Raw genomic sequence first — 27,968 nt, 5'->3', positions numbered from 1 at the left:
CTCTGACCTAAAGACTGTGGTTCCCCAGCTTCCTCTTCCCCTCGAAAGCCCAACAGGCCACACTCTGCTGTACACAGAGTCTTTAGGGGACCCACTTTGCTTGGAATGAAGCTCCCCTCATACCCACGAGGTCTGGAGGGGCTCTGTGACGCTTGCCGCCTCTCCATGGCCTTTGTACCAATTCTCTCTACCCGAAACTCTCATTCCAGAGACCCCCACGGTGGCTCATGCCAAACCTCTGCTCAGATGCCACCTGCCCACTGAGGCCTCTACTACTCTCTAGTGACCTCGCTGACTGCCCCATCCATCTCTTCCCTGCAGAGGCTTGCTCCACAGACGAGAACTCTCATCTGCCCTTCCCACCACTCCATACCCAGTTTCTAGAATGAGGCCACGCACACGTGGAGCCTGATACATTTCTGTTGCCGGTGTTTCGTTTAGTTGGTTGTGGAAACAAGGTCTCATGTATCCCAGGCTAGCCTCAAACTCACTGTGTAGAAGAAGGTAACCCTGAGCTTCTGATCCTCCTGCCTCCACCTCCCAAGTCCCGGGATCACAGAGGTGCACTCTGTAGATCTCTGAAGAAACACCTGATGAGCCTTTGTCACTGCTGGGGGCAGATCTAAAAGCTCCCGTCACTGTCACAGCTAACCCTGAGGAAAGGGCTGCATAGCTATTGTACGGATGGGTAAACTGAGTCACTGCAGGGTGTGGCGACTTGCCAGAAAGTGAGAGCCATACCCAGGCAGACAGGTCCCACAGCTGGCATTCAGACTGCTGGACAATGTGGCCTCCTGCCTTGCTGTCCCTTTGCTGAGAGGACCTGTCCCTACTCTTAGCCCTGCCAGAGGCCATTCCCTGGGATCTGGCTCTCAGGTGCCTGGCCAACTTCCTACTCTGTGGGCGGAGGTCATTTCCACGGGGGCTCTGAGGACACTTTGGAGCACCCTGTCCTTTTAGCCCATAAATATGTTATCAGGCTTGCATAGGGCCAACTGCTGATTAAGCCCCGGCCGGCCCTGCCAGCCTTCGCCTGCAGGACAGCTAATAGCTCTGAGGACAACTAAAAATAAGTTGCTGGTCGATGAGAGGAACCACCCAGGGACATCAGCCTGTCCGACAGTCACTGCCAAGTGGGACCTAGAGAAGGCAAGGGGCTGGGCGGGGTGAGAGCGGAGACCAGGCCTCAGACTCACTGCGTTCAAGTGGCTACGCCTTTCTCACACGTCAGCGTTTGCTCCAGGCCCCACGTCACTGACCTCCGTCTCAGTTCCCTGCATCTATCTGACTCTCCCGCTGTGTGATATTTCCATTGCATTCTGACAAATAAAACTTGCTTCGAGTCAGGGCAAAGCCAGCCACTAGCTGATCATAGAGGTTTGGAGGACTGTAGAGAGAGGTCAGGAAGCGGTAAGGTGGGGCTGAGACAGGATCTTGGTCTTTTGGATGAAGGAACGGAAGAGGTAGGAAGGGACTGTGGCCGCCCGTCTGCTTCTCTGGTCTTTCAGATTTTTACCCTGATTTCTGATTCCTGGTTTTTTATCGATAAGATTAATCAGATTTACACGTCATTCTCCAATATCTCAGTGGCCAGCATAGCCTCCTGTTCCTGTCCATGAGGGGAATCTTAAGATCTTAGAAATCAAGGCTGGAGGGATGGCTCGGAGGTTAAGAGCACACGCTGCTCCTTCAGAGGACCTGGGTTCAATTCCCAACACCCACATGGTGCTCACAACCATCTGTGACTCCAGTTCCAGGAGATCTGCCACCCTCTCCTGGCCTCCCTAGGCGCCATCTTCCCTAGAGGAGCTCCACACGGCACTCTTCCCTTGGCGTGCTTGCTCACCTGGCTGCAGCCCGCTCAACGCCACTACTTCACACCTGCTGCCTCCCCTGCCTGCAATACTCCAAATTCCCAGACCCCCGAGGCTGGCTCTCTCTCCATCTTGGAGAGGCTTCCCTGAGCCTCTCCGCACTTCTGTTGTGACTCCCAGGACGGCTCCAGTCCAGCCCTGCTTCCCGCCACATGTTCTCCTCCCCAGTCACTGAGCATGGTTCCTGGATCCCAGCTCCCTGCCCCAGCCTGTCTGAAGCGCAGACATTCCCAGAAGGGCCCTGCTGCAAGTCCTCGAAGGAGCTCTTCAGCGGTTCTTAGAATCGCTGGTCTGCACGCTACAAGAACAACCACGAAAAAGCCACGGTCATGGAAAGCAGTGAAAAGACAGAACGCCGGGAGAACGGAGACTGGAGAGGTGGCACGGCTCGGTGCCACGTCAGATGCTGACGCGGAGGCCCATGCCAGGGTGAGCCCCGAGTGACTGCAATGGCTCTTCTCAGCTGTTAGCTTGAGATGGGGAATGGCCTGGGAGAAGGGCTCTGCACACCTGTGAGGACAAACCTGCCTTAGCTGAGGCAGCTGCGCTCTGGGCTGGGGCCTGCCCTGTGTGCGGGGACAGAGGAGCTGAGCACAGATGATGCTCACTGCTCTCTGATTCTTGACCACCAGTGTACTGTGACTAGCCATCAGCTGCCTGCCGCTGTGGCTTTTCCCACTCATCACACACTGATGTCCCGTGACCTGGAACTGTGATTAAAACACCCACTCCCTGCCTGAAGGCACTTTGGTCGGAGTATCCCATCACAGCGATGGGAAAGTAACCAAGACAAGGGCACCTCTGGGATGCCGCTGAGGCCACGATCTCATGATCCTGGGGCTGGGCTAAGCCGCTTAGTTTGATGTCAGGCTGTGGTCACGTGGGAGATGTTCTGATGTAAGCAGAGGGAAAGAGTCTGGTTATCTGCAACTTAGCCACAAAAATCACAGCAGGAGAGAAGGAAAGAAAGGACCTGGGGCATGAGGGGCTGGAGAACCAAGGCAGCGTGCACAGGAGTGCATTAAACTACATGTGAATTTTCCATGGGACTGGAGGGAGGTAAAGCCTTCCCAGCATGCACAAGGCCCTCGTCCACCCCAGTACCTTATAAACCAGGCATGCTGGCACATATCTATAATCCCAGCATTTAGGAGGTAGAAGAAGGAGGATCATATATTCAAGATCATCCTTGGCTACATAGAAAGCTTGAGGCAAGCCTGGGCTACATGAAACCCTCTTTTCTATCAGTCGGCCATTTTCCCATATGTTAAACGGGCAAAGCCTATCATATGGACTGCCTGGTTACAAAGCTGCTAGACAGGACAAAGAGTGAGGGGTGGGAGCGGCCAGCAGGCTGTGTGCTCACACCCTCGTGTGCTAACACCAGCACACGCACGTGAATTCCACACCCACACACCCATATACCCACCTGTGTGGCCCAGAGCTGCAGCACCAAGGCCCGGGCCTGCATTTCCTCCGACACCCCCATCTCTTCCAAATGCCTCACATAACTCTGCAGCCAGCTGCTCCGGTCAACCCTGGTGGCTAGCTGGGCTGGGGACAGCAGCTTCCACAGGCGGCCTTTGACACTGCATGCACGGTCTTTATCCCCTGCAGGGACAGAACACAGAAAAGGAAGGTTTTAGAGTCACTTCTTGGCCGGGGCCACCAGTCTCAGCTTTTCACAAAGTTGCACACTTGACACTCTGGGTGTCACTGGTGGGAAGGCTTGGGGTATAGCCCTGTGAGTCGCCTCGTTTGGGCGCTTAGGAAAGACATAAGGGCCTGTCCCTGCAAGAGAGAACTCTCCATAGCAAGAACTCAGTTGATATTTGGTAAATGTGGATAAATGTGTGGAGATCTCGGGGCCACATAAGAGGACCACACTCCAGGCAACAGACTCCCTCCGTGGGGCCTGTGTGTGCAAGATCAGGGCCTCAGCATACCAGAAAAAGCAGCACTGGCCATTGGTGGGGAAATAGACCTGGGCTTTCCACTCAACTTTCTCTAGAGCAGACAGGTAAGGTCAGCAAAGGAAGAGACCCTGAGGAGGCCATGTAGGCCTGAAAAATGGGGAGACTTCCTGGTTGCTGTAACTCGCCCTCCAGCGTGGTGGAGCAAGTGACTCCATCCAGGCAGACTTGGTGTTTTCTAAAGAAGCCAACGATCCAGGTGTTGTTGTGGAAACACATGTGTGTCTCTCTATCTGTCTGTCTATAGGTCCTGCTGCTGGGGATGGAACTCAGACCCTTGCGTATCTGAGCTGCACCCTGGCCTCCTTGCATGTGACAGTGGCACAGAAGTCAGCACAGGCCATAAAAGTACCTCAGACTATCTGAAGGCCAGCTCTGCCTCACGGACACCAGCCTGGACTGAAGCAGGGTCTACAGAGGTGGTCCACCAGCCTGGACATGAAGCAGGGATAGAGAGGACCTCCGTCTACAGAGGTGGTCCACCAGGGCACTGTGCTTGAAACCAAGCCAGGTACCGAGGATCTCCGTGGAATAACACAGCTGGCATGTGGTCTGTGAGCTACAAGGCGAGGCTGGGTTGTTGACATGAATGTTGTACAGTGCCCCATCTATTACATCCCCCAGTGACACCTCAGTGGTTGCCCATCTGGACCAGGGGACATGCCTGGCAACGCTTTTGGGGGAACTAGTCTCATCTTTACACCCCACCTCAGAGCATACACACAAACATGAGGTTCACTGGTCTCCAAAGTTATCCCAGGGAAGCTGGCACCCCCTGGGGCTGCTAGAAGCTCTCTCTGTGTGCCAGGTTCCCTGCCCAACAGACCTGGCAGCCTCAAGTCCCAGGAGTTTGTGAGGATGGAACGAGTGGCTAAGCATAGGCTTACGAGTGTGCACGTGTTGAGGGTACGTGCATAGGCTCACTAGTGAGCACATGTAAGGGGGACATGCGTGCATAGGCTCACTAGTGTACACGTGTTGAGGGGGACATGTGTGCATAGGGTTACAAGTATGTACGTGTTGAGGGTGCATGCATAGAGTTACAAGTGTGCACGTGTTGAGGGGGGCATGCGTGCATAGGGTTACAAATATGTACTATTGAGGGTGCATGCATAGGGTTACAAGTGTGCACATGTCAAGGAAAGCATGCATGCATAGGCTCACTAGTGTGCACGTGTTGAGGGGGACACGCTGCATAGGGTTACAAGTGTGCACATGTTGAGGGGGGCATGAAGTCGGTTGGCAATTGTTTCAGACAATGGGCTCAACTTCTCTATACCATTTTGGGTGGTGCAACCGTCCAGATTTAAACAGCAAGCCCACGGGCTCATCTGAAGCACAAAGCTTTTCTGCATCTCCCACTGTGCTGGGTTCTGGAGCGCTCCCAATGTCCTGGGAGCCCAGGCTCCTGCCAGGCTGACTGTGTGAATCCCCAGGTGTGATCAACATGGTGGGGGGGTTAAAAAGGCCGCCTGACCAGAGAGTCAGAAAAGAGGCAAAGAGCTCACACAACCACAGAAATGTCTGACTGCCTCTGAGGACCAACTTGACATTTTCAGTCTCTCGTGCAGTCTGTGGCTGTGTGTGTGTGTACGTGTGTGTATGTGCGTGTACACGTGTGTATGCTGGCACACTCACATCTGTGTGCATGTGGAGACCAGACATCGATGTTGGAAGCCTCTCTCTAGATCAGTGTTCTCAACCTTCCTAATGCTGCAACCTTTTAATACAGTGCTGGGCTGACCCCCCAACCATAAAACTGTTGGTTGCTCCTTCATAACTGTAATTTTGCTGCTGTTATGAATTATAATGTAAACATCTCTGCTTTCCAATGGTCTTAGGCAATGCCTGTGAAACGGTCATTTGACCCAAAGGGGTCACGACCCACAGGTTGAGAACCATTTCTCTGTTGCTCTCCACCTTATCTTTTGAGACAGGGTCCCTCGCTGGACCTCCAGCTCGTCTTTTTAGTCACACCTCACTGGCACATCTGGATCGAGGTGAAAAGTTCCGGCCATCGTCCTGCGCCTTGGTCACCAGCCGTCATGGATGTCATCCCCTTCTATTTCACAGATTTGGGGTCTGCTATCATATGATGCCTTATGTATTTAATCAGTCCCTACTCTGGTTTGGCTGAGTTCTAGCTCCTGCTGTCAAAGGCAACATGGCCATGAGTTTCTTTCTTTGTACCATATGGGTATATTTCTGGAGGATTATTTCCTGGAAGAGGGAGCACAGGAGGAAAAAAAAGCCTACATTTGATATTTTGGTGGACTTTGCCCAGTTGGTCTCTAGTGCATGCACCACTCAAAAGGTCCGTGAGCTACTTGTTTTCACCTGAGGGCAACTGGCCAACACTGCCACCTGCTGCTCACACTGGGAAGCGCAACCTTTCATGGCCGCATCCAATGCACATTTGGCTCCCTTGGAAGAAGTGACAATGAAGAAACGCTAATGTTTTCTGGAGAAGCAACTAGTGCTGGGATGGGACACATGTTTAACACACTGTATTTCCCAACAAGACAAAGTGTGCATGTTACCTACTCTGCCACCTACCTGCTGCATCTATGACAAGTGATGTCACCTGTGTGAGCCTCAGTCTTTCTGTCTGCAAAGGGGGTTCTGTGACATCAGTCCCCAGGGACTGCGTTAGAACATGAACATTCTCTATAAAGACAACTGTGTGGACAGCTCACAGAAAAGGCATGTGGAAGCCAGAGAAGCCACACGATGCCTCAGCATGGCAGGTGGAGAGGTGAGCAAGATGCCAGTGTCCTTTCTGCCCTCCAGACTGGCAAGAACTTAAAAACTGGTGGCTGCGTTCTGATAATGCCGTGATGATATGCAAGTGACAGCGTCCACCCAGCAGACTGGCAAACCAGCAGAAAGACAGGCAGTGGCCCTAGGCCTTATCTTCTGGGTAGGTGTTTGAATTGCTCCATGGCTGTGGGCACCTGTAATCCTAGCTTTTGGGAGGCTGAGGTAGGAGGATCCTAAATTTAAGAACAGCCTGGTCTGCAGAGTGACCCTGTTTCAAAAAAAATCAAAATGAAACAGAAAGAAAACATATTTTTTAAAAAATACAAAGATGTGCTGGGTGGTGGTGGCGCACGCCTTTAATCCCAGCACTTGGGAGGCAGAGGCAAGCAGATCTCTGTGAGTTCGAGGCCAGCCTGGTCTACAGAGTGAGTTCTAGGACATAGTAGAACATATGTCCTACATATAGTACTATGAACATATGTAGTGTTCATAGGACAGCCAGGGCTATGCAGAGAAACCCTATCTCAAAAAAACACAAACAAACAAACAAACAAACAAACGTAAGATGTCTCTCAGATGTGACCACACTCAGCCTGGCTGACGTTCAGAACAAAAGTCCTCAGCAAGCAATGCTGCCACGACCTCGGCCAACCCTAACTGCCACCTTCTCAGATGGTGCCTCCCTTCCCATTTGACACAGTGAGACCACAGAGACACGAGGAGATGAAGTCCAGAGTCTGTCTCCTCCCCTCCACCACAGCAGGGGACAGGGAGAAGTGACTGGCTCAAAGTCACCAGCAGAGGAGAGATTCCGGAAGACATGGCTCTTACGAGCCTCCTCATGGCTCCCATCAAATGTGCACTTGGCTTGGTCTCCTCGAGATCTCTGAATCCAAATGGACCACCTTGGTCTGCTGTGGGACAGTGGTTTTATTCTGCAAAGATTTGTTTCTTGTATTTGTTTAGTAAAACGCTGATTGGCCAGTAGACAGGTAGAAAGTATAGGTGGGGCAACCAGGCAGGAAGTAGAGACGGGGCAAGGAGAACAAGAGAATCCTGGGAAGAGGAAAGGCTCAGTCTGCAGTCATCACCCAGACACAGAGGAAGCAAGAGGAAAATGCCTCGCTGGTGAAAGGTACCAAGCCACGTGACTAACACAGACAAGAATAATGGGCTAATTTGCGATGTAAGAATTAATTAATAAGAAGCCTGAGCTACTAGGCTAACCAGTTTATAATTAATGTAGACCTCTGTGTGTTTCTTTGGGGCTGAATGGTTGTGGAACCGAGCAGGACAGAAACCTCTGTCAATAATGGTCTGGATATGAAATGTGTCTCCAACACACTCATGTACTGAAGGTTTGGTCCCCAGCTGGTGGCATTAAGGAGAGAGAGCTGGACTGTGGATGGGCCAGTGCCCAATGGAGTTCCCAGCTAGAAAGGCCTAGTGGAAACAGGGACCTGGAGGCAGCAGGTCATGGGATGTGCCTTTGAAGGGTCTTTTCCCCCAGACCCTTCCTCCAGCTTTCCCCACTTCCTGGCTGCCATGAAGCAATGCTGCTGCCCCCATCATGTTCAGCCACACCTCAGGCCAACAACAATGGAGCCATGTGGCTGTGGATTGAAACCTTAGAAAACCAGGAGCCAAAATACACCCTTCCAGCTTTAAGATGTTTTCCTTGGATACTTCATCACTTTTTTTTATATTAACTAATTAATTAGTTAATTATTTTAATTTTTGGCTGTTTGAGGCAGGGTCTGACTATGCAGCCTCGGCTGTCCTAGACCTTGCTACGTAGACCAGGCTGGCCTCGAACTCACAGAGAACTGCTTGCCTCTGTCTCCCAAGTGCTGGGACTAATGGCGTATACCACCATGCCTGGCTCTTGTTGCTTCTTGAGGGGAATACCATCCAGTCTTTGCATGAAATCTATAGTGGTTTGAAAGAAAATGGCCCCCAAAGTGAGTGTCACTATTAGGAGGTGTGGCCTTGTTGGAGTGGGTGTGGTCTTGTTGGAAGAAGTGTGTCACTGTGGAGGTGGGTTTGAGGTCTCATGTGTTCAAGTCATACCCAGTGATACAGACCACTTCCTGTTTCCTATGAGTCAAGATGCAGGACTCAGATACTTCTCTAGCACCGTGTCTGCCTTCAGGCCGCCATGACACACTATGATAATAATGGACCAAACCTCTGAAGATGTCAGCCACCCCAGTGTCTTTCCTTCATCAGAGTTGCCGTGGTCATGGTGACTCTTCACAGCAATAAAAACCCTGTGACATGGACCACTACCCATTTCTGATGTGACCTCATAGTGCTTACCCCCTGATAAGGAGCCTCGGGCCAGTTTGGGGAGCAGCAGATCCAGCTGGCGGAAGGTGTGGAAGACGTCAGCTGAGTGGACACGGTCCTGGGCTTGGCTCTCATGGGTGCGCGGCGAGGCCTCCACTCCATACAGGGTCAGGTATCCGGCTCTGGGGGGTGACAGCAACAAGTCAGATTCCTGTCTTCAGTTCCTGCCTCAGGCTCCTGTCTTCAGTTCCTGCCCTGCCTCAGGTTCCTGTTTTCAGTTCCTTCCCTGCCTCAGGCTCCTGTCTTCTGTTCCTGCCCTGCCTCAGGTTCCTGTCTTCAGTTCCTTCCCTGCCTCAGGCTCTTGTCTTCAGTTCCTGCCCTGCCTCAGGTTCCTGTCTTCAGTTCCTGCCCTGCCTCAGGTTCCTGTCTTCAGTTCCTGCCCTGCCTCAGGTTCCTGTCTTCAGTTCCTGCCCTGCTTCAGGTTCCTGTCTTCATAAAATAAACCCTTTCTTCCCCAAGTTTCTTCTACTCAGAGTGCTTTTCCACAGCAACAGAATGAAGCAGACCACTACTCTATGTCTTGAACTCCCCCAGTCATGGGTCTCCCAGAAGAGGATTTTCCAAGCAGGAAGATGGGGGGAACTGGAATGAGGGAGGATGAGACTGAGAGAACCACGCCTAGTCCCCAACCTGAACCTCACACACACAGTGCATGCAGCAGTAGGCCTGCAGTGAGTGTTGGGTCAGTGGGAAATGGCAGATAGGCTGATGGAGGAATAAGTGAGTGGGTGGGTGGGCAGATACACAGACGCGTGAGTGAGTGGATGGACGTGGATGTGTGGGGCAGTACACAGACAGGTGAGTGGGTAGATGGACGTGGATGTGTGGGTGGATACACAGACGGGTGAGTGGGTGGATGGATGTGGACGCATGGGCGGATACACAGACAGATGAGTGGGTGGATGAGCGTGGATGCGTGGGTGGATACATGGGTAGATGGACGGGACTAGGGAGGTGAATAGATGGATGAAGAGGTGAAGGGGTGAGTGAAGGATGGATGTGGGTGGCCAGATGGGTGGACGGGTGGTAGGATGGCTGGAAAGATGGGTAGATAAATAGAATACCCTGCTGAGCACTCTGGTGACAGGCTATCACAGTCTGTCTGACAACAGCCATCCAGGCCACCATCACATCCCTGTGTGCACTCCACTTCTCTTCCCAATCCAGTCTAGCATCTGTCCCTGGAGACAAGTGCTCAGGGCAGGGGACCCACACCTGCTCTCTCCTCTGGGCTAACAAGAAGCCTACTTCCCACTAGGAACTGCTAGGAACCAGAAGTCAGCTCAACCTTCCCACACCTCAGTCTCATCCTGGTAGTTTCTTTTCCTCCCCTCTCCTGAACAGCCTCTGGGTAGCTGGGGAAATAGCCCAGAATTGCCCACTAACGTAAGTGGATCCAGAAGGCCACTAGGTGGCGCCTGGTGCTGTAAACCGTCAGAGACTGTTCAGCTTTCTACAGATCAGTTCTTCATCCTGAAAGACGGGAACTGGCAGCGTGTAGGCCAGTGCAGGCCTACTCCCTGTGCAAACAGCGTACAGCGAGAAGGAAGGAGTGCCCCACTGCAGGTGTGGCCGAGAGCAGCCACCTGTGACCCTGACGGGGACCTCAGTTTTCCATCTGACAAGTGGGGTCTATAAGTTACCACCTTATGGAAGATGAAGTGGGTTTACCCATCCAGCCTCCCAGACTTGATGTCACCTGTGTGCGCACATGTGTCCAACAAACACCTGTCTTTTTGTCAGAAGCACATACGTGTTGCTCTGAACTTCTGGGGATAATTAAAATGTCTTTTTTTTAAATGGTGCTATCAACGTTTGAGATAAACAGTCTCTCAACCCTCCCCACCTTTTAAAAGCCTTCAGTGGGCTGTGTCAACTGCGTGTTCTTGCCCTCTCCCAGGTAAAGGCTACCACTGGGACCCACCTGGGAGACTACACACATCCCAGTAGGTCCCTCTGTCTGGTTCTCACCTACAGATGTCCCCTACACAGGAGCATAAAGTTCATGAATGAGACTGCATCGGGCCCCTTTGTCAGCCCCTAAAGGACCACCACCCGGCTGAATCTACATTCCAAGATCTTCCTCCAGGCTGCAAGCCTGGCTTCTGCAGACCTCTCCACCTGGTCTCCCCTCTTCCACTTGTCCCCTTTGCTCTAACTGCACTGACCCCTTCACCCAGCCTCTTCCCACGTCAGGATCTTGGCACAGCAGGTGCTCCTCAGTCCCAGTCCCACAGTTGGAGCTCATTAGTGAGGCTGGAAACACCCACAGAGTCCTATCTCGGGATCTATGCCTTCCCAGGCATAAGGAACTCGTTTGCTGTGTCCCCTGCTGTGTCCTATGGGACCACTGAGGACCCAGCACAGCTGAAGGAGTTACGCTTGGCGCTTGGCCGTACTGTTTTCACTACAGTCATGAGGTCTGGCTTCAGGACGAGCTCCCTGGTTCCTCGAGCATCCTCTCTGTTAGCCTCTGAGAGCCAGAGTCTAGACCGCAGGCCAGATGCTCTGTGATGCCCGGCTCGGCAACTCCCGCCCCAGGGAATGCTGGGGGCCCTTGTGCAGCTAGCGTCTGCTCTCCTGCCCAAGTTGTTTAAGGTGAATTTTGGGTTCCACCTGAACCACCTCCCTCCTACATTCTGCTTTGAGCTTCTCCCACGGTGTCCTCGCCCACAGGGTATCATCCCTAGTTCTCTTGGCCATGACGAGGTTGTGGGCTCACCTGAGCAGGGAGCTATAGGAGAGATCGAGGAGGCCTGTCTCGTGCCAGCCGCTGGCCGCTTCTGTGGAGTCACCCAGCAGCACCGTGCGGAGGTTGGTGTACATGGCTTCCGTAAGCGCCTGCAGATCTCTGTGCATCAGCAGCCTGAGACCAGCAGTGGAAGTTAGCTACTCACCCTTACTGTACTCAGAAAAAAGGCTGTGTGTGTTAAAATGACAGTCACCACCGAGACACTTGGGCTTGAGGGACAGCATCAGGACAAGGCCACGCAGTCAGTGAGTAGTAAAACTGGAGGTAAACCCTAATCGGTCCCACTCCACATGATGAGAGCTCTTGGCCAGGACAAGCTGTCCTTGCCTGGTGCATAAACGTGGACAAGGGACCCATGGGCCTCCCACTGGCTTCTGGACATGGAGGGCCCAGGAAAAAGCTTCTCCCCTGGGAAATCCAGCAGAGGGCTGCTAATGGTCTCCTCACGTGGACCTGAATGACACAGACTAGGGGAGCATGTGGCAGGAGTGAGGGGGGCCTGGGCCTGTTTCATGCTGAGCGGAGCCTGGGGAGCGGCTGCACAAAGCCAAGGTGAGTGGTCTGTCTACACGTCAGGCTCCACCTAAGCCACAATTGACAGCAACTGGCTGGAGTGTCTAGGGGACAGGGCTACCTGCGGCATCTAGTGGTAGCAACAAGAACCAGCGGGTGTGGGCCAGACTGGGATTCCGGTTGCGTTTGTTTTCTAACTGCCGCTCCTGGACAGTGACTTCAGGGCTGTGCAACTAATCTTAGCTCAACGTGGCACAAGCTAGAGTTATCTGAGAGGAGGGACCTTCAGCTGAGAAAATGCCTCCGTAATATTTGGCTGTAGGCAAACCTGCAGGACTTTTTCTTAGTTAGTGATTGATTAGCCCATTGTGGGTGGGGCCATCCCTGGATAGTGGGCCTGGGTCCTAGAAGAAGACATGCTGAGCAAGTCATATTGAGCAAGCCAGTAAGCAGCACCCCTCCATGGCTTCTGCATCAGCTCCCTCCTCCAGGTGCCTGCCCTGCTTGAGTTCCTGCGCTGATGTCCTTCAGTGATAGACTACGATGGTGTGGAAGTGGAAGCCAAATAAACCCTTTCCTCCCCAAGCTGTTTTGGTCATGATGTTTCATCACGGCAATAGTAACCCTGACTAAGACAAGGCCCAAGCACCACCCGTCTGGGATGTAGGGTTGAAGCCCCAGCCCAGGCCCACTCACAAGCCCATCTCTGCACTCACGGCTTCATCCTGGCCTTCTCCTCGCTGGGGTTGAAATTTGGAAGCTGCAGGTCAAAAATCCTCTCCATGAGGAAGATGGCATAGGGGTGAAAGTCCAGCCGCGTACGCGACTCCCATACCACCGCGTCGTAGGAGTGTGGGTCCAGGAGAACGGTGACATACCTGCCTCCCACCAGCACCTGTTGGAGGAGCGTGGGCAGGAGTGATGGCGTACTCTGCATTCAGGTATCTGTGGGCAAGCACTGGCCCCACAGGCCCCGGGCAGCAGTGTTCTTGCTTGCCCCACCAATCGTGTGAGCTCGGGACTGCCACTCACCCGGCTAGGCTGGGAGAAGGGACACCGTGCCTAAGATCTCCATGCTGAAAAGCAGCAGGGCTAAGACCAGCCAAAGCCTTCTGAAGGAAAGGGTGTAGCCAGGACCATAATCGCAGCTACGTGAGAGGCTGAGACAGGAGGACCCAAGTTCAAGGCCTGACTGGATTGGAGTGCATTCAAGGCCAACCCAGGCAATAGTAAGACCCTGTTTCCAAATGAAGGCGGGGGCATGAAGATGAAAAATGGTATGGGATTTGTCTAGTGCATGAGATTCTGAGTTCAACTCTGGTACCACACAAAGGGAAAGGGTGAGTGGATGGGTGGACATTGCTGGGTTAAAAACCAGCAGACTAACTGTAGGAGAGCGGGTGGGTGGTGGATAAGCAAGTAACCGAGCAGAAGGGTGGGTAGGAGGATGGGGAAACGCTGGTGGTGACTGTAGAGGAGCTGGGTTTGTAGAGTAATAGATAGAGGAAGGAGAAATAAACTGAGGAAAATGGGGGTAGATGGAAAGTATAAGCAAAATATAAGGAAGGGAAGAAAGAGAGTGCTAGGTAGAGAGTATGAAGAGGGAGAACAGGACAGATCGGTGAATCTGTTAGGTGGATGGCTCCATGTGAGAATGCTGGGGACATGGGTGACGAGATGCTAAGCAGATCAAATAAAAGCCTTAAAGATGAATGCTGGAGGGCCAAGAGCTTGAAGCATTCAAGAACGAGTGGTGTTTGAAGGGTCTGAAAAGACACATGATGACAAATGAGTGGGTGGTGATGGGTGGATGTATGAATGCACGGATGGGTGGATGGTGGGTAGGTAGATGGACAGTGGGTGGGTGGATGGTGGGTAGATGGCTGGATGGATGCATGGATGCTTGGATGGGCGGGTAGGTGGGTGGGTGGGTGGATGGATGGATGGATGGGTGGGTGAGTGGGTGGGTGGATGGATGGATGGATGAATGGATGCACTGATGCATGGGTGGATGGGTATGTGGGTAGATGGATGGATGGATGGATGCATGCATGCATGCATGGGGTAGGTAGGTAGGTGGGTGGGTGGATGGATGGAAGTGGGTAGGTGGGTGGACGGATGCATGGATTCTTGGATGGGTGGATAGGTGGGGTGGGTGGATAGATGGATGCATTGTTGCATGGATGGGTGGTTGAATGCATGGGTGGGTGGTGGGAAGGTCGGTGGTTGGGTGGGTGGATGCATGGATAGGTGGATGGGTGGGTAGGTAGTTAGATGGGTGGGTGGGTAGATAGGTGGGTGGATGGATGAAATACAAAAGTATATGTGCAGAGAGTAGACAGAGTCGGGTGCTGAATGGGTAAATGCTGCGCACTGGGTGGGCTGTGTTCAATGGAGATAGAGGTGGGGAGATGAATGGAGGGAAGTCAGAGGAAATGGACCCTAGAGACGGAGGCTGGTGGGTGCTGGTGAATGAGTGGAAGGATGCTGGGTGAATTTGGAGAGGTAGACAGAGGCTGGAGAGCAGTTAGAGCACTGGCTGGATTCCAGAGGACCTGAGTTCAGCTCCAGTACAACCATCTGTAACTCCTGCTTCAGGAGATCTTACACTTTTCTCTGGCCTTTGTAGTCACCCAAACAGACGTTATAAACACACACACACACACACACACACACACACACACAGAGAGAGAGAGAGAGAGAGAGAGAGAGAGAGAAGTATACATAAACAAAAATTAATCTTAAAAACAATAGGCTAGATAGATGATAGATAGATAGATAGATAGATGATAGATAGATAGATAGACAGACAGACAGATAGATAGATAGATAGATAGATGAGAGATGATAGATAAATTTGGTGAGTATATAGAAAGATGGATTAATGGATGGGGGAAGTGTAATATTTAATCTTAATTCCCAATCTGATTGCATTGAGAAGCACCTTAAACACAGAAGCCCATCCCTGGGTGTGCCTGTGAGGGCAGTTCTAGACACCCTAGGGCCCAGCACTCTGCTGATGACTGATACATAGTGGATAGTCAGCCCCAGCCCCATGGGTGACAAATGCATGGGTCAGTGTGTGGGTGGATGTTGAAGGAGTCGATGACCCCAGTGATGAGCCAGCCACTCACCCCTTTCCCCACAGAGACACTTACAGTAAATATGTCGCCATGTTTCTCCTTCATCCTGGTGAGGAAGCTGGCAGCATCTCTCCCAAACTCCAAGGCATGGCCCAGCCAGGGGATGCTGCCCAGGTCCAAGGGAGGCTCGCCTGGTCGCCTGCAGAAACCACAGCACTTAGTCCCGTGTGATAAAGCAAGGGAGAGAACAGAGAGTAGGGGCCATGGAGAAGTCACAGGAGACGCTCCACAGACAGCTGGAGGCTCTCCAGCAGGAGGAACCGCAAAAGCAAAGGTCCTGGGGTTGGACGACGGGCTCAGAGAACAGTATGGGAGCAGGTGTGGGTGAGACAAAAGACTAAGGACAAGGATGTGTAGCTGTAGCCTGAGCTAGAGAGACTCTGGGTGAGGCCCTATGGTCTCGTGGGTAGTCGGACTGTGGCTTAGTCTCCGAGTGAAGTGGGTTCCTGGGAGGGTGTGTGCTGAGGACGGCCAGTGTCATGAAGCTCTGTAAACCCACTGGTCTCTGGGTAGAGAATGGACTCAAAGGTGTGGGTGGAGGCTGGGGGCCAGGCACAGCCAGCAGAAAAGCAGAGTTCTCTGAGCCAGTCTGGGCTTGGGTCATCTCACATTCCCTCTGCTGCCCACAGGAAGAGAGCAGTGCCAGTGAGAGACTGGCAGGATGCAGGCTTCACTCCACTCAACGGTTCCAAACCTGAGAGCCCTCCATGGCAAGAGCCTGGGGGAAAGGCAAGGATGTAGGCTGTCTCTCCTTCCCACAAAGGCCTTATTTTGTAATCACTCTCTAGTGGCTGCAGGGCTTTTTCATTTTTAAGTTAAAAGAAAAATAAGAGTTTGCGAGGATATGAAGGAACTGTAACATGCCGGGTGGTGGTGGCGCGCACCTTTAATCCCAGCACTCGGGAGGCAGGTGCAGGCGGATCTCTGTGAGTTCGAGGCCAGCCTGGTCTACAGAGCGAGTTCCAGGACAGCCAAAGCTACAGAGAGAAACCCAGTATTGAAAACAAACAAACAAATGAATGAATGAATAAACAAATAAATAAGAAACTGGAATACGCGGTGTCCATGGATGCAGCTACCTTAGAAACCAGGCTGGCAGCTCCTTAACATTTACGCATGCTACACAACAAAGCGATCTGTCCCCGAGAAATAGAAACATGCTCACAGGTAAGCAGGCACGCAGTGGCTGATGGCAGCATTGCTCGTAACAGCCACGGAGCAGGAACAGCTTTGCGTGAGATCAACTCACGTGGCGTGTCTGTGCTACAGAATACCATTCAGCTTCGAAGAAAGAATGGAGGGAGCAGTGATGAGCCTCACAGACATGGTGCTCAGTGGAAGCCAGACCAGAGTCAGGAAATCCACTGGGCTAGGCGTGGATTAGAGTGTACCTGGGGAACAGGCATGGAGAATGCCTGCCAACAGATGCAAGATTTCGGTTCAGCGAGAGAATGTTCTGGAATTAGGAGTGACGGCCATCCAGCTTCGTGACGATACTAAAACCTCGAGTTACAGTTTTAAGTGTTGAATTTTATGATATGTGAGTTGCATCTCATTAAATAAAAAGTACAGAACAATGACCAAGACAGTGGAAGCCTGGGCGGAAGAAGAAGGTGATGGAGGAGGAGGATGTCCCCACGAAAGACTGCGGGAGGAGGGGAGAAGAAGCTGCAGGGAGAGGGAATGGCGAGTGCAAAGGCCCTGGGGTGGAAGCGCGCGGGATGGGGCTTTCTAGAGTGGACAATGTTCAGACGTCAGGTAAGTAAGGGTGTTAGAGATGACTTTGAAGATCTTGAGGGCCTGAAGGTCAAGGAGAGAGTCTGGCTTCTACACCACATCTATTGAGGATCCTGCGGAGTGGTTGAAGCAGGACTCTCTCGGTGACCTGTTTTTTATATAGGGTAGCAGTAAAATGGGGCAAGAGGGAGGAGGACAGGGCTGGGAGATTCCAGCGACTGTCCAAGAGGAAAGGCCTGGCTTCAGTTTCCCCACTTTGGTTCACATTCAGCAATTCAGGGGAGCACAGGCTTTCCCCAACCTTTCTCCCTCTGCTTCCTGCATCTCCATTGGGTTGTCCCTAGAGAGTGTGGGCCAGAGGCGTGCAGGACAAGATGGCTAAGGCTGGAGAGGACTGCAGCATACTGGACTGCTTCTGAATCATTGGCAAACTCGGCCTCTCTGAGCTCAGAGAAGACTGACAAAGCCAGCATGTCTCCGCTGCTAGGGGCTCCACCGGAGCTGCCACTCAGAACATCAGTGTTTACCTTCCTGGGTAGTTACAGTTGGTGTTTAGAGGCTATAACTCAGTGGCTCCTCCCCTGACTCATTGGCTCCTCCCCTAACTCCGTGACTCCTCCCCTGATCCTCAGTGGACCACTGAGGCATGGGGAGACTGAGGCCCTTGCCTGGAGGTTCCCCATAGGAGTGCTGGGTTTCCATGTGGTCACCCCTAGTGAGCATTTGTATCCCCACTTTACAGACAAGGAAACAGTCACCTGTGATTGTCCCTGGGCCATCTTCGGGGCTGGAGGGGCCTCTTCCTCCAGGCTTGAACCAGGTGTTATTTCTGGCTATGCCCTTCTTCCCACAGAGAAACCCAAGAAGGCTCAGACAAAGGCAGGAAGCTGGAGCCTGGGCGCCCAGCCCCTCAGGCAGCCAGCGGCTCCCCTGCACTGGACCCCAAGCCAATCCGAGCCCCGGCCACATTCCAGAGTGACTCAGCCTGTGGACAGCTGGGGCTGAGGAGACTCTATTTCAGAGCCTGTGGTCTCCCAGGGCTAATTGACACTCTCACTCTTTTGAGGCACTGCCAGGCCAGACACTGGGGGAGGGAAATACTTGAGGCTTGGCTCTCCTTTCCTGGCTTCCACGGTCAGATACCAAGATGTCCCTGTGGCCTCCCCTAGAGTGTAGATCCCACCAGGCAGGGGCCTCTAGACTCTGATGGGTCCTCACTGACGGACCCCAGAGCCAGATCTGCCGCAGCCTTTGTGAATCAGGGAAGGGAGCCTGAGGTGGCTGTCGTGCCCTCTAAGGTAACCCCGACTTGAGGATGGTGTCATCACTGGGTGGTATATTCCAAGACTCAAACTCTGGAAATTGCATGGAACCTGCTAGGTGTTTAAAGAACATACATCACATGACTGCACTGTGCACATAGTCAGACTCAGCGAGCAGGCTCGCCTACCAGAGTTGCTGAGAGGATCAAGAAAGCAAGGCAGGTGAAGAACCTGGCATGCAGTCTCAGTTCTGAAATGCCCAGATCAGAGACTGGCTTCACTGGCTGTGCATTGCCAGTAGGCTGCCCAACCTCTCTGTGCGAACTTCAATTCATAGTAGAGGGGGAGCCCTGGGAGGGTTTTCTGGGAAATGGAGCGGGGCTCAGTTCTCCTCTGCTGGTTGGGGAACTGAATTTCTCTCCAGTTCTCTTAACCTACTTAGCCCAGCCTCCCTCCAGAATGCACCCACAGGCCTCCGGGATTCCTATTTCCACAAATACAGACTCTCCTAAAGCTATTCCATGTTGCTTCCCCCTCCGCCATTGCCTGCTAGAAAAAGCAGATGGCAGAGGCAGGGGCTGTGGCTCCGTAGGTAGAAGGCCTGCCAAGCAGGTGTGGATTCATCCTCAGCATGAATAAACTGGGCGTGGCTGCAAACCCCGGGACCCCAGCTCACACGAGTTGGGGCCGGAGGGTCGGGAGTTCAAGGTCATACTCAAGGGCAAGGCAGTCTGAGGTACGAGCTTGTCCCCCCCCCAAAAGAAAGAAAGAAAGAAAGAAAAGAAAGAAAGAAAGAAAGAAAGAAAAGAAAAGAAAAGAAAAGAAAAGAAAGGAAGAAATGAAGGAAGGAAAGAAGGAAGAAAAGGCAGGTTTTCAGATGTTAACCTTCACCCAAAAAAAAAAAAAAAAAAAAAGCCAAACATGACTGCTTTTTGAGCTCCAGGCTTGGCGAAAGACTGTCTCACGAAATAAGGTAGAAAGTAACTAAGGACAATACCGTGTATCTACCTCCAGCCTCCTCCACAGCACACACACAAACACGTACGCACACAAGGAGGGGCCAGTGAGATGATCATTCAGGGTAGAGTTGTTTGCTGCCAAGCCTGGCCGCCCAAATTCACTGCCCAGAACCCCAACGTGAAAGTTAAGAAGCAGCTCCCCGACATATGCGCCACAGCCCAGTAACCCACACACATGCACACACAAGCGTAGATAAATACATGTAGCCAAATCCTTAGAGAAAGCATTGGTAGTGGCGCACGACCTGCTCGGGGCAGGTTCTTAGTTTGGACTTGGCTTTTCAGGCAGACAGAGTCCAGTTTCTTATTACAGATGGCTCCCCACAGCACAGCAGAGGGTTCTGTGATGGACAGAGCAGCTGTGGGCTGGAGTGGCAACAGTAGGAGGCAGGGTCTGTGGTGAGGCTTAGAGGGAACTGCACCACCAAACCCAAGGACCACCAAACCCAAGTGTGCTTTCTTACTTCCACGTGAAGTTGGAAGACTAGATTTTTGAATACGAAGCCCTCCACACCCCCCCATCCCACCCTCATCCTACCTCCACTTGTTACCAGAAGGAACTAACCCCATAGTAGGACCATTTAGTGACCTCTGTCTTACACTCGCTAAAATGACATCCATTCCTACATAGAAACTTCGCCCCCTTCCCGGCCCAGGCCGTGCCTTCCTCAATAACACCAAGGACCCCCTCTAATCCCCCAGTCAAGGGCCCCACTCATGAGACTTCTCTCAAAGCTTCCCACAACAGCCAGCACACACTCTGCTGGGAAAGCGGCTAGGGACTAAGCACACACACACACCTCTGCAAGCTACCTCAGATTATCAGTGGGGAAACTTGTGTGGGTCTGTGGGCTGTGGCACATGTGTGGGGGTCAGGGGATAAGTTGGGGGAGTCAGTTTTTAACTTCCACTTGTGGGTTCTAGGCAGTGAATTTGGGAGGCCAGACTTGGCGGCAAACGACTCTATCCTGACTGACCATCTCTCTAAGGCCCAGAAAGCCAAAAGAACGTTGCTGGTAACTACTTGGCAAGTCACTAGGCTCAATGGGCCACACAGGAGATTCCTAACTCCGCCCCATCCGTCATCTACACTGTCCCCAGAGAAAACAGTCATAGATGTTAAACAAGGCTTTAAAGTCCTGTCAACAGTCACAGAAATCTGCCAGTAAGACCAGTATTTCACTAGGACGGGATCATGGAATTAAGACTCTCCCTTTTTGATACATGGTCTGGAACATGTGGGAGTACAACATCATAACATTTTTATGTAATATTTTAAAACAAACACGGGGGAAGGGGCTCTTGGATCACTCATCTCAGGCATAGCTGAATCCTCTGTGTGTACAAAGTTTACGATACTTAGCACGGTGTGGAGATCTGTGGACTCACATGGGACGTGAGAGACATCAGTTCACTTCTGCTGTCTTTCCTATGACCGAGCTTTGCTTCTTTAAATGTGAAAGAACACCACAAAACACGTGGGAACGTAAGAGTCCCAGGAAAGAGATGGTTTTCGCGTTCCCTTTGTCCTCATTACTAATTTGGACTCCAGGATTGAGGAGAGTCTTAGGTGAAAGGAACCGACTCACACCCTGCTAAATTATTGTAATTATGACCTGCTTCCTTAACACTGTGTAGTAAGCCTCTTCTTCTGAAAACAATACTCTTATTTAAAAACAAAATTGAGGGTTTGTTTTTGGGTTTTTTTTTTTTTTGAAATGCTGGAGGGCGGATAGTCACCCACCCACTGGCATAGTCTAATTTTGCTGGGACAAGCAGGAACTTGGGGAACTGAAGGATAGATATGGCACGTACTTTCTGTGTGGCCTGTCAAACCTCAGTAGTGTGATGGGGTGGTAGAAGTCACCCCCAGGTTTGGTCAGGAGAAAGGAATGGGGAGGGTGGAGGAGAGCCTTGCGTATTTCCACCCAAACTTTGGGTCACGCCTATGTGCTTGTCTTCCAATGCTTGCCTATCTTTTCCTTCCATGGGATTGTTTGGTTCGGAGCCGTGGATCTTATCGTCTGGGATTTTTGAGTGGTCAGATCAGCGAAGCAAGAGAGGGAAAAGGAAAGGAGCCGTTCCAGGGAATGGAAAATGCCTACAATCCAGAGTCTTAATCAGGACAGAACTCCAACAGGTTATAGGGCTTCTCTGGGCCTCTGTTTCCCCCTCTACAGAGAGGGTAACCAAAGCTGGAGAGATGGCTCAGCAGTTACAATCACTGATTCCAAAGATCCCAGATTCCATTCCTGGCACCCACACTGAAGGGCTCACGGCCATCCGTAATTCCAGTTCCAGAGGAGCTGACATTGTCTTCTGAGAGCTACATGCATATGGTTTACAGACATCCATTCAAGCCAAAAACTCATACACATAAAAATTAAATATATATATATATATATATATATATATATATATATATATATATATATTAATGGGAATAACCAGAGTGCTTTTAGGCAGGTGAGCAGGGTCCTACTGTCAGCCCCAGTGGCCAGGATCTCCCACGCCCATGTCTTCCCAAGCCTTCTCAATTACTTTCCCAGGTGCCGTGTGAGGAATGTTTTTGGTTTTGGTTTTTCTATTAAAAAGAATTGGCTAGGTCACCAAGGGCCAATATTCCATAATTCTCCCCCACCTTGTAAAACTTTTATGGACCTCTTTTCATCTCCTCCCCTGGCTGAGGCTACATCATCCCCAGAACTCAATGACTGGTGCAGCTGATCCCATCCCACCGGTCCCTCATTTCCTCTGTGTTGATTCACCTAAAACCACAGAATGCTAAAAGACAGACGGAGAGACTGGACCCCAGCCATGGAGAAACACAGAGTCACGACGTGCGCTAAAATAGACACGAAGTGACCTTGCCCCGGCATGCCCGCTAGCCCAGTTTGGGTCACGGCACACGCTTTTCACAAAGAAGAAACTCCCTTGCCTAGTTACTTTGACATTGTCGGTGTGTTCCTGTGTGCGGCATCAAGATTATTCTCCCCCGACGATTTTAAGGTTCATCCCGGATTTCAAATGCACCTGGATCCTTTCGCTTGGGACACATCCCATGGCCCATTGCTGGGGCCCACAGGGACTGGGGCAAACGAAACTCTTTCTGATCAGTAACAATACCAGAATGGAAAAATTTCCAGCAATCCAGGGAAGGGCCCAGGAAAATATTACATGAACGGACTCTGTATTTCGATACAAAAATCGGGGCTTGATCTCTAAGGATTGGAATGTAAAATAATCAGGTCAAAAAAATAAAAGAAAAAGAAAGGAAATAGATTCCTCCAGATGGGGGAACCAACTCCTCTGGCCAGCCCAGAGGTTCCCATTCAACATTCTCTTCCTTTTCCACCAAAGGAGAGACTGAACAATGCAAGAGACCTCAAAACTCTATATGCAATTTCCTCTCTCCCTTTCTGGGCGTGGGTCCCGTCTTTTCCTTTCCGACCAGTTCCCTCTGAGAGCCCGGGAGACTTCGGAAAGGGACAAGAGACATCCACTCAGTGTGGTCAGGTCCAACACTGTCTGGGACCACATGGTTCCAGGCAGCTGCTTTTCTGACTGGGTAAAAACACCACACACAGCTGCCAAGGTTTTAAATCAGGATTAACTATTTTAACAAGCTGGTTTCTCAATTACTTGAATTCCTGCCAATGCCAGCTAAAGAGACAGCTCAGTGGTTGAGAGCACTTGTTGCTTTCAAAGGACCCAGGTTCAGTTCCCAGCACCAACAAAATGGCTCACAACCACCTGTAACTGTAGTTCCAGGGGATCTGGTGCTCCCTTCTGGCCTCTATAGGCACCAGGCACGTACATGGCATACAGGCATGCATGCGAGGAAAACACACAGACACATAAAATTAAAAAGAAAACCAACCCCCGCCAGTGTGAATTCGGTCACAGAGCAGTCCCAGGCCGTGCCATGGTCAGGTGTGATAGAATGACACCAATGTCACTTTTTCCAGCCCCGGTTCTTCCTAGGCTTCCTGAGAAATGGTGCCCCCTACAGGCACTGGGCATGTTCCCCTTTTGCTCCATTTCCTTCATGGACTCCCAGCCCAGCAACAACCTGGACCTCGGAACCCAGGGGACGTCAAAACATCTGGATGCTGTTGATTGTCTCCCAGTATGATCTGTGGTAAGCTACAGGGACTCCCTCCTTGGATTGGAACAACAGAATTCCTTGCTCTGTTTCTTCACTTTGCTAGTCTAGGCCCACACACTTGAGGGTAACTTCCGCTGCTGTCCTAATGCTAATCAGACTCAGATGCTCATTTGAAAAATTAAGAGGGTGACAGTCCACACTGAGCCCATGAACTACACAGATCCCACAAGAACGTGTGTGTCCAGTGTGGGTGGGCTCATTTCACCATAGAGCTGAGCCCATAGGAAACACAAAGTAACGCTGCGGCTTGTTCCCATCTTGTCTGGTGACCTCATCAAGATGGAGGCGACAGTGTGACTTGGTTGCCATCTTGACTGGTGACAACATCAAGATGAAGACCATGAACCAACCACATGACACGAGCCAAGATGGCAGCATCCCTAAAGTTTCCTGGTACCACTGAGTCCCGGGGTGGGGGGGGGGTCACTACACCCATAGAATTTCCTATACCACAGGCATTTGGTCCCAGGTCCCAGTCCTTCTCTGGTTTTGGTTCTTCGCCTTGCTGGCTGTCTGATGTGGTCACGGAAATGGAAGCTCCAGAGAGATGCCAGCACTGGCTCTATTGCCAGTGAGAAGCTCAACGCACTTTATGTCAAACTAAGGAAGTGATACCAGTTCACCATGGCGGATTCTTTTTGAATGTTTGACATATTGTTTTGTAGGATGTTTTTAACTGGTTTTCAGAGGAGACCTAAAGTTTTCCCGGCCATGTACTTCCAACACCAGTAACACGTAACACATCATCAGGAAATGACTGAGGTGGCCAGACCTGGGAGGCTTATGTGAATTTATAGCACACTAAGGCTGTGTCTTGAAAATGGACAGACGGTTGGAACCAAAAGACAGATGGTCAGGTGCTAGACAAGCTGTTGCGAGCCCGGCTTGGGTCGTGGTGCAGCCCTTTTGGAAAAAGAAATTGCCCTGCTGGGTTCCTTCTGTTTTTGTTCCCATGGTTCTTTGTGCTGCGCTAAAGAATCTTTGCTAACGCCCTGGGCGTAAAAAGACACAGATAAAGGAGCTCTCAAGTCGTCAGAACACAAGAATCTGCACCGCTGGACGCTTACATCCCCCTCCCCACCCCAGGACACTGTCATCATCGTCATCATCATCATCATCATCATCACTTTAACCACAGAACTGAGGCAGAGGACACTCACTTGCCCCACAGGCTGGGAACTTCCTGCTGGGAGAATGACCAGAACCTGGATGTCCACCCTTCCTAGATGTCCTACCTGCCCCAAGGCATAGCACAGGTCACACACCCCTGTAGGCAAACCAGAGCACCGTCCGTGAGACACAGAAAGCTAAAGAAACAGGGTCCGTGAGATGGCTCGGTGGGTAAAGGTGGTTACCACCAAGTCTACTGACCTGAGTTGGATCCCTCGGACCCACACGGTGAGAGACTGTTGCCTGCAACTTATCCTCTGACCTCCACATGTGTGTTGTGGTGTGTGTGCACGCACACACACTCACACACACACAAATAAATAAATAGATAGATAGATAGATGAATAAATAAATAAAAGTAATTTGTTTAAAAAGAAAGCTCTCACAGCAACCAAAAAGTTCATAGACAAAAACATGGACAGAAAGGCTAAAGAGGCGCACAGGTGACCAGGACGGAAGCATGAACAGATGTCTAACATCTGGTGTGAGGAAAGAAACTCTGGAAGCTGAAACCACAGACAGATCTGGTGCAGACAGAGCCGGCAGTTGAGGACAACCAGCTATTCCTTACAGAAATGGCTTTTGAATTCTCCTTCCCTCCTTTTGGGGCAGATAAGCAAACACATAGTTTAAATTTCACCTGGAAAAGTGCCTGGAATGAGCTGACTGTTGGAAAACTCAACTCACACACGGTCTGAAATGTGAGGTTCTCAGTGTTTCTGGGATTTTAAGGCTCTGGGATGTAAACACAGCAGAACCGCTCTGTGACACCAGAGCTGGAGCCCCGGAGGGAGCAGTTGCTGAACCAGCTGAGGATGTCGGGTGGGACAACTCAGGCGACCCTGGCAGCTGACTGAGAAGGCTGATGGACTCCCACAGTCTGAAACTCAGCGACCAGCCTGGACCAGGGCTGGCTTTTAAACAAACATCCCACAAGAATGTCGGATGTGAGCCCTGGGCTGCTGGAGCAGTAGCCGAAGGAAGTGTGATAACACTTGTCACTTCTCCTAATTTCCGAACTGGTCTGAAATAGTGTGTATGTGGCTGGGCTTTGTTTGTTTTTTGATTTTTGCGTTTCTTTTCTTTTTTTCTTTTCTTTAAAAAAAAAAAATCTGGAAAGTTCCTCCCAAACTGAGCAACAGGAAAGGCCTGCAGAAAGAAGCAGAGTCAGGACGAGGAGGGCCCTTGGTTTAAGTCAAATGTACTCTGGTCCTGAGCGATTCAAATTAACTTTAAAATACCTTACACAAAGACTAACTGCCAGCTGAACTCCCCCGCATGAAGAGAAGTTTTTAGTTTTTCTCTAAAAGGCACTGTCTCCAAGGGCACTAAACTTTAAGGACCAAGGATCTGGTCCTTACCCAGTCTGTGGGACTGGAGGGCCTCAGTTTCTCTGCTGGTGCGTATGTCGTGAATCATGGGACCGTCCGTCATCCATGACTGGGAAGCCCTCAGGATCAGTGTGTCCCTAGCAGAGCCTCGAGTCCAGCCTCAGCATTCCCACCCGGGTCGAGCTACAGTGAGTCTAGAGATAAGTGGGCACGGGACACTGTGGAGGCTGCAGCGTGGATAACGGCAACTCAGTCCCCGCCGCACACCTCCAACCCTCGGCCTCACCTGGCTTCTCTTCCCCACCCTGGCGGGTCCCGGGGACACTCACCGCGCGCGCCGGCGGCTCAGCAGCAACAGCAACAGCAGTAGCGCGGCCAGGAGGCCGAGCAGAGCGGCCCAGGACATGGCTCGAGGGTGTGCGGATGCAGGGTGGCAACAGGTCACCGCCACCAACACCAGACCACAGAAGCCCCAGTCCAGCCAGCCCCGAAGGCCCCCACTCTAAGGGCCGGGCTGGAAAACGTGGGATGGAGAGGGAGGAGCGGGAAGGGAGGGGTTGCCAGGGCTGCTGCAGAGGGGAGGAGAGGGGATTGGGAAGGCGGGCTCCGGTGGTGATGGGAGGGGGCAGAGAGGAGGAGACTAAATCGGAGCGACCAGGGGATCCTTTCCTACACATTCGTGCAAACCACACTTCCCAGCCCATCCCCCGCCCGCCCTGACCTGCGTTTCCGTGTGAGCTGGGGAACTGTCCACCTCGCCGGGTCTAGGGCCACTCAGGACCGCCCCAGCCTACAGTCCTGACTGTGGTGTGGATACAGCAGGGCCTCAGGATCCTGTGGTCACATTACATTCGGGAGTCAGCCCCACGCTGTTTTACTCTTTCTGTCTCTCTGTCCGTCGTCGGTGTCAGCTCCCCTCCCCGCCCGCCCCGGGAGGGCTTGACTCCAAGCCTAGAGGGCAGTTTGTTTTGAATACCATTGATCAGGGCTCTACTTACCTAAGAGTGACTGATGTGTCTGTCAAGAAAGGAAGATCACAGGGCTGGAGAGATGGCTCAGTGGTTCCGGGTTCAGTTCCCAGCACTCACATGGTGGCTCACAACCACCCGTGACTCCAGTCCTAGGGAATTTGATGCCCTTTTCTGACCTCCACAAGCACCAGGCACACATGTGACAAACAGATACACATGCAAACAAAGCATTCATACACTCGCTAAATAAATAAATAAATAAAATATTTTTTAAAAAAATCACAGACTTTCTCTCAAGTACCATAAAAAAGGGACCCAGGTGGCACTGGACCCCCCCCCTTCCCACACATACACCCCAGTCACACACTCCTGAGTCTTGGCATTTGTCGCTCCCCCCCCCCCCCACCCCGTACCTCCTCATTTGCTCCTACCATCTCCCAAGGTGTTGCCCCGACTGGCCCTCTGGCTTCCACGCTCACTTTCTGTTGTCAGTCCTCCCCAGTATCCGAAGGATCCCACCAGAGCTGAGTCTGCCTGCCAGGCCTGCAATCCCCTAGCGCTTAGAAGGTGGGAGCAGGAGGATCAGGAGTTAGTTCAAGGCCAGCTTTGGTTTCATAGTGAGTTGGAAACCAGTCTGAGCTTCATAAAACCCAGTCACACACATGCACACACATGCACACATACACACACACGCGCATGCATAGAGCACACATACAAAGCGCATGCATGCACACATGTGCATACACCCATGCACATGCACAGGTACACACACACAGAACACACACATATACCCTACCAGAACCGTTGACGTACATGCCCAGAGCCCACCCTGGCTTCTTGTCACTCAGAGCACATGGCCCCCCAGGAACAAGCTTATCTGCTGAGCCCACCCTCACTACTAAGACCCTGTCCTCTGCTCTAGTCACATGGTTATTCTTGTCCCTGC

The 27,968-nt window shown here is 51.8% G+C and overlaps 1 protein-coding gene across 2 annotated transcripts in view; it reads right to left on the bottom strand.

The window, feature by feature from the left end:
- Ptgis (prostaglandin I2 synthase) overlaps positions 1-26,791 on the bottom strand; it is a 37,406-nt gene extending 10,615 nt beyond the window's left edge. The window contains exons 1-6 of one of the 2 annotated variants that reach the window (XM_087910972.1): positions 26,773-26,791; positions 15,380-15,503; positions 12,938-13,116; positions 11,679-11,822; positions 8,927-9,078; positions 3,304-3,485 (exon numbers count right to left, since the gene is read on the bottom strand). In XM_087910972.1, coding sequence (XP_087767098.1) covers positions 3,304-3,485; positions 8,927-9,078; positions 11,679-11,822; positions 12,938-13,116; positions 15,380-15,409 — 687 coding nt within the window. In that variant the 5' untranslated portion in view covers positions 15,410-15,503; positions 26,773-26,791. Of the gene's footprint in view, positions 1-3,303; positions 3,486-8,926; positions 9,079-11,678; positions 11,823-12,937; positions 13,117-15,379; positions 15,504-26,380; positions 26,623-26,772 lie in introns of those variants that run through there. The other variant, XM_087910970.1, reaches the window with a different exon arrangement.
- Between the last annotated feature and the right edge of the window lie 1,177 nt (positions 26,792-27,968).

Source organism: Myodes glareolus, chromosome 10 (assembly GCF_982192425.1).
Source record: "Myodes glareolus chromosome 10, mMyoGla1.1, whole genome shotgun sequence".
Classification (NCBI taxonomy): domain Eukaryota; kingdom Metazoa; phylum Chordata; class Mammalia; order Rodentia; family Cricetidae; genus Myodes; species Myodes glareolus.
This window is presented reverse-complemented; position numbering and strand designations above follow the sequence as displayed.